The 6994-nt window shown below is 42.0% G+C and overlaps 1 protein-coding gene across 2 annotated transcripts in view; it reads left to right on the forward strand.

Annotated features, from left to right (window-relative positions):
• The window catches only part of PATL1 (PAT1 homolog 1, processing body mRNA decay factor), a 36674-nt gene extending 34718 nt beyond the window's left edge, over positions 1–1956 (forward strand). For both annotated transcript variants that reach the window (XM_027114613.1, XM_027114611.1), the window contains one exon: positions 291–1956. In XM_027114613.1, coding sequence (XP_026970414.1) covers positions 291–312 — 22 coding nt within the window. In that variant the 3' untranslated portion in view covers positions 313–1956. The remainder of the gene's footprint in view (positions 1–290) is intronic.
• Positions 1957–6994: the final 5038 nt, after the last annotated feature.

The raw sequence follows: 6994 nt of genomic DNA on the forward strand, positions 1-6994 counted from the left end.
CTCACTGAAGTTGGCACTTTAGAAGTTATGTTGAGGAGGCTGGGGGGGGCATAAAACTGCATTTGGTGGAAGAGATTAAAGATTTCTGTCAAATGCATGAATATCTGCGAGATATAAAAGACTGTATTGGATGCAACAGAACCCTCATTGTTAAATAAATGTGAAGGGTACAAATATCTTAGGTGTTTTGTTATGAGAGTTCATACAAGGATGTAACTCTGATACAAATGACTGACTTCTGTTTTAACTCATTTATACAGGTTTCCTTTCTCTCTTTCTTTGTACCGTAGGCTAGTTCAGGGGATACGATAAAAGATCTCCACATGTGTCCTGTACCTCCTTTTGGCTGCCACCTGCACTGCTGCCACCACCAATGGAGTGTTGTTTTTAATGAGGGAGGGAAGGTAGCTTATTCCCCAGAGCGTCTTGTGGGACCGATTCCTGTTCACAGGGGTTGGCTCTGAATGCCAGGTATTTCCCCACTGGTCTGTGAAATGTGGCTGGGTGATACTTCTGCTGGTTTCTTCTTACCTTCTGTGTTACAATTCTGCATGTCCTACTTTTACCCAATTCTTCTCAATTTTGCATTTTCTTTGCCCTAGAAACACAAATATAATCTCTCCCTTTATCCCACCACCACTACTCCAGTTCAGAGTAGATTGTAGCTTGCCAAAGGATTCCTTCCCTCATCCTACTGAAGTCTTTTTTCATTGCCCCATATTAATATGACTGTAGGAGAGCCAATCAAGTAGAAGTCTATATATATGCGCGCACACACCCCCCATACACACACTTATGTGGTCTCCAAAGGATGCTTAAAGAATGAATTTTAGATTGAGAAATATTTAGGTGACACAACCCTTCTTTAACCACAAACCAGTTGATGTATTTTTAATCTGATTCTCGTCCCTCTTGTAATGAATTTGGTGGGTTCTACTTGTTTTCATATAAATATAGGGTATGGAGCACGTTTAATAAAACCAGAACTCTTAATTGGCTGCTGCCCAGCTCTAGGCTGAGAAGTTCTTTATCTCCTCCCCACTTGTATTTCCTTTGGTTCTGTCCACCTCAGTGAAAACAGCACACGGTTAAGCCTTTTTCCTGCTACAACTGCAGTGTACTTGAGCCTGTCCCCTCGAGTGCATGGAAGGTTGCCCAAGATGACCGTAACCTAGAGCCCGCTTCCACAGTGTAGCTTTTGCACACTCAGTCTGTCTTCCTGAGACTACTTCAGTAAGCCATGCTTTCACTTCTCTCTTTTCTGTTTTTATTTGGTGCCATGGGGAGAAACCTCCACACCTAACCATGGAAGCTAAGTCCGGCCTGTGCTGCTCTTCAGTTTCCTCCACACTGTGGGCAGAGCTGCCGTCCTCGCTCCTTCATCTCACCCAGGTCCCATTCCCAGGCAGCCAGGGGCCTGGGTCTGAATGCGAGCAGGGACAAGCCTGCTGTGACCCTAGTCACTTATCCCTCCCCCATTCAGCGGTCAACCAGGATAAGGGGTTTTGATCCCTGGTGATTATAGCCCTCAAGAAAATTAAATCTGAATTAATTTCACATGACTGTCCTGATGCACATTTTGCTGTTCTAGCCTTTTCGAATGTAGTGGGGGCAGGTTATGATATTTAATGAGATTTAACATTTTGCACATAAATGTACAACAGTAAGGTCCTCAGTTATATCCAGCTCTCCTTGTTCTCCACCTCCATTTCTTCCCATTCAGTGGCCCTAGGTTCCACCAGCTGTTCCCCATGACATTCCCTAGCTTGCCCTCTGCCATCATTTTCCACTAGGCGCCTTTCCTACCTTCCCTTCACAACCGATCAAGTGAAGGCTTGATTATTATTTCTTCTTTTCTGTGCTTTATCTTTTTTGTTTGGTTTTAATTAATAAAAATTAAAGTTTCTAAATTTACATTTTTATAGGGTATTGTAAATAAAAATAAATTGTATACTTGAAAAAAAATGTGCCTCCATTTCTATTTATTACTTCTGAGCTTTTTAATGTGTTTCTAGCATATTTAGATAGACCTCTTGGTGTTGTGGATTGGTAAGGATATTATTACCTAATTTTTTATCTTTTTATTTTGTCATAAGGGAGACAACACATAAAGATCTTATGTTTACGTGACAACTTTCCTTTAAAAACCTAGCGTGCTTTCAGGACTTCCCTGGTGGCTCAGTGGTTGAGAGTCCGCCTGCCAGTGAAGGGGACATGGGTTCGAGCCCTGGTCTGGGAAGATCCCACATGCCGTGGAGCAGCTAAGCCCATGTACCACAACTACTGAGCCTATGCTCTACAGCCCAGGGGCCACAACTGCTGAGCCGACGTGCTGCAACTACTGAAGTCCGTGCACCCTAGAGCCCGTGTTGCACAACAAGGGAAGCCACTGCAGCGAGAATCCCGTGCACAGCAACGAAGACCCAATACAGCCAGAAATAAATAAATTTATCAAAAAAACAAAAAGCCTTTTAAAAAAAACCTAGGCTGCTTTCGACCATTGTCATTTGCCCGCAACTTTTTCTTTTATATAAATTTGTTTGTTTGTTTTTGGCTGCGTTGGGTCTTCATTGCTGTGCGCGGGCTTTTCTCTAATTGTGGTGAGCAGAGGCTACTCTTCATTGCAGTGCACGGGCTTCTCATTGTGGTGGCTTCTCTTTGTTGCGGAGCATGGGCTCTAGGCACGCGGGCTTCAGTAGTTGTGGCTCGCTGGCTCTAGAGCACAGGCTTAGCAATTGCAGCACACAGGCTTAGTTGCTCCATGGCATGTGGGATCTTCCTGGACCAGGGCTCGAACCCGTGTCCCCTGCATTGGCAGGTAGAACCTAACCACTGTGCCACCAGGGAAGTCCCTCCTCTCCAACTTTTAACTACAAAGCAGAATTATAAATTTCAATAGATGGACTGCAGTTCATCTTCATCTCTAGACATATGAGACATTTTAAAAAATTTTTGGCTGCGTTGGGTCTTCGTTGGTGTGTGCAGGCTTTCTCTAGTTGCAGCGAGCGGGGGCTACTCTTCGTTGCGGTGGCTTCTCTTGTTGCTGAGCACGGGCTCTAGGCTCACAGGCTTCAGGAATTGTGGCTCACGGGCTCTAGAGCGCAGGCTCAGTAGTTGTGGCGCACAGGCTTAGTTGCTCTGTGGCATGTGGGATCTTCCTGGACCAGGGATCAAACCCATGTCCCCTGCATTGGCAGGTGGATTCTTAACCACTGTGCCACCAGGGAAATCCCAGCATATGAGACTTTTTAAAGAAACTTCACGTAGCCCAGTTTGGCCTTAAGCTGCCCTCATGGTTAGTATTTCCTTAGTGCTCGTTCATATCTCCTCAAAAGAGGTGGAAAAAAGTTGGTCATTCTTTATAGTAAATTCATGTTAATTATTTCAAACTTATCACAGCATTATTCATAACAGAAAAATTGAAATAGCCTAAATGCCCAAGATCACAATAATGGCTAAGTAAGTGATAATCTGTGTCATGGACAATTAGAATATCTAACCATGGAAAGTGTTTATGATCTAGTATGGGGGAAAAGCAGAAAGTATATATGCTTTGAATCCAATTCTTTTTTTAAGAAAATGTATATATGATGAGAAAAAAATTGGGAGGATATGCCCCTGCAGTTACCCCTGAAGGTGTCCATCTGTAGATGGCGGGATTATGTGGAACTTTCTTTTGCTTTCAGTATTTTCCAAGTCTTCTATAGAGAAAAATGCATTGCTTATATTCTTAGAGGAAATATTGTCTTTGAAGAGCTTAGTTACATGGGAAAATACTTAATATAATGTTAAGTATAAATAGTTTTTATATGTGTATATGACTTAATCTGTGTGGGGAAAAAAAATGGGAAAGGAATGCCATCAGGGGTGATCAGAGAGCAGTGGATGCCTTTAAGGGGAAGGGTTGTGGAGGATTTTGTGTGTAGTTGATCGTTCCTGCTTTTCCATTGTCCAGATTGTCTTCAATGAGCATGTATTGCAGTTACAACCAAGAGGGGGTTATTCTCTAAAAACAGCTAAAATTAGTAAACCCTCTACTTTCTGGTGAGAAAATAAGTTCTAGTGGGACAAAAATGTCTGACCTAGTTGTGCTTGGTTTCAGAGCCAGTGCATTTGACTTTGTAGCAGATGAATGTGCTGAAAAATATGTGAAAGCAAGGCAATTATCCTGTGAGATGTGGTCAGGTATTCCACTATTGAACATTTAAAATGATATACTAGGGACTTACCTGGCTGTCCAGTGGTTAAGACTCTGTGCTTCCACTGCAGGGGACACGGGTTCGATCCCTGATTGGGGAACTAAGATCCCACATGCCATTCAGCATGGTGAAAAAATGATGTACCAGTTGAGGGGGTCAAAGAACCACTTTGATGAGTCCAAGCCATATCTCCCAGTAAGCTTCCCTATGTACACGAAATTGCATTTCTTCCTGACTGCTAAATCAACATACATGGATCCCAGCTCCATCTCCAGAAAGATCTGCTCAAGTCCATTTTGGTCTAAGTTCCAGTCAGCTAGCTTTCACCAAACCTGCCCTGTCAGTCGTCAGGAAGGCCAAGACGATCTTCTGAATTTGATAGAGGTCACTGGATGCCCTCCACCATCTACTTTTGGAGAGCAATAATGTCCATCGTGTGAAAAGTCCAAGTGGGAGATTGGAAGGCGTCTTATACTTTCCTTCACCCAGCTATATTTAAATATATTGATACTGTGATCCTTAAGAAATTTATATATGGGTTTTTAGGCAACAAGTCTTTAATCTGAGGAACCCGTATCTTACAATCACCATTTACCTTCTTGAAGAGAGGCACAGTTGTGAATAGATTGCAGGTCTCGTAACAGCCTCTACTTTGCCTTTTATTTTGTGAATGTTGCACGTAAGGCTGTTCCAAGGAGCTTGTCGTTTATTATTCAGCGTGACTCTCTAAGCTCCCCAGTTTAGGCCAGTTCATTCTCCAAGGCAGTATTAACCTAAATCAGACCTGAGAGCTGGGAAACATCTAGAAGGGGGCTAGGCAATCAGTGATGTGTGCACTTTGCGAATAGAATCTCTCCTAAGTTGCTTAGATTTTACCAATCTAAAAAGAATTCCACCACCACCACCACCCCGGAAAAACCATGGCTAACAGTTTGGCATATCGTCCTCTAAGTGATTTTTCTATGCAATTGCATACGTAGATAGAATGGTAGATATTTTTACTTTTTTCTGAGTACATTGTGGATATCTTTCTGTGTTAGTATATAGAGAGGTATCATGTTTGTTTTAATGGTTGTATGGTGTTCCACTGCGTGCCGTAATTTATTCAACTGCTCCCCTATTAATAGATTCAATCTCCAAATATTTTTTGCCAGTCATTATTGTTCATCCAACAGTGAACAAAGGTAAACCCACAATATCGCCTTACATTTCTGTAGGGTTTTTTTATAGTGTAAAAAGAACACTAACATTCATTTACTAGTTCAGATCTTCTCTATAACTTTTTGAAATAGAATGGGCAACTGCAATTGTACAGTACCAAAACGAGATCAGCAAGACCATCCAGCTGGTAAGGGCTAACACTAGGATTTAACCCGTAAAGTTTCAAGGTCCACATCTAGCGTCCTGGCTACAAGAAGGCTCCTGTTCCTGGACTCAAGTTTCATGTAAGAGCCACCTGAGAAGCTACAAGCATTTAAGGACACATCTGCAAACCCTTTTGATTGGGTTTTAATGCCTTCATTTTCAGGAGAGAGATTAAATAATTCCCTCTCAGTAATGTCCAAAAAGGGTAATTCAGGTTTTAACTATTGGAGCCAATTGCAATATATAAGGACCTGAATTACAGAAAGGCAGCTGTCAGGCATCTGTATGATCCTTTTGGTTTAAGCATCTTGAACAGGAGATTTAAGAAGAGATTTCCTTCCACACCACTTCATCCCAATATTTTCAAATGCATTTTTTATATTAGTTATATTCGGTCACAGGTGGTTGGCTCACTCATTAGTTCACTGCGTTAATATGTGAACTCCACAAATGCAGCAATTGTCTTGTTCACAGCTGTGCCCCAATTCCCAGCACAAGGGCAACACCTAGCAGGCATCCAACAAATGTCTTGTTCATAAAATAGTTGGGCTGTGAAGAAACAGCTTAAAGGGGTTATTCAGAGGACAGACCTTAATGTAATAAGTTAATCTGTGTGTGCAAGGCCCATTCCACACTACACTGTCACTCATTTTATCACAACAACCCCTAGGTCAGGAACAATTTGATAAGGTAAATCAGACAAATGTTTGTGAATGTCCAGCGTTACTCCAGGTACGGTGGTGACAAAAACAAAGGCTCTGCCCTGGGAGGATAGTTGGTGATAAGTGCTAAGAAGAGAACAAACGAGGGTAAAGGAATGAAGAGTGATGGGATTTGTACTTTAGACAGAGAGGCCAGGAAAGGCCTTGATGGGCATATGATATTTAAGCAGGTACATGAATAATGAGAAGAGGACGGCCATGCGAAGGTCTCAGAAGAGCATCCCAAGTAAAATGCAGGAGATGGCCTGTCCCTGAGATGAGAATGGGTGAGGAGTTCATGGGACCACGGCGGGTTAATGTCGCTAGAGTGAAGGGAGCTGGTAGAGTGACCACGCTACCTTGAAGGGATTTATTCACATTGCAACGGGAAGCCTTTGCAGAGTTCTTAAGGAAAAAGTACAAAACATCTGATTTATGCTTTTAAAAGTCACTTTGCTAGCTGGGGGGTATAAATTAGGAGTTTGGGATTAACAGATACACACTACTGTATAAAATAGATAAACAAGGACCTACAGTATAGCACAGGGAACTATATTCAGTATCTTGTAATTATAAGGGAAATAACCTGAGAACGATTAGATAGATAGATAGATAGATAGATAGATAGATAGATAGATGTATAACTGAATCGCTTTGCTGTTCACCTGAAACTAACACAACATTGTAAATCAACTATACTTCAATTTTTTAAAAATCACTTTGCTGGAA

The sequence above is a fragment of the Aethalodelphis obliquidens genome, unplaced genomic scaffold, assembly GCF_003676395.1.
Source record: "Aethalodelphis obliquidens isolate GAN/ISIS:26980383/991018 unplaced genomic scaffold, ASM367639v1 scaffold14, whole genome shotgun sequence".
Taxonomy (NCBI): Eukaryota; Metazoa; Chordata; class Mammalia; order Artiodactyla; family Delphinidae; genus Aethalodelphis; species Aethalodelphis obliquidens.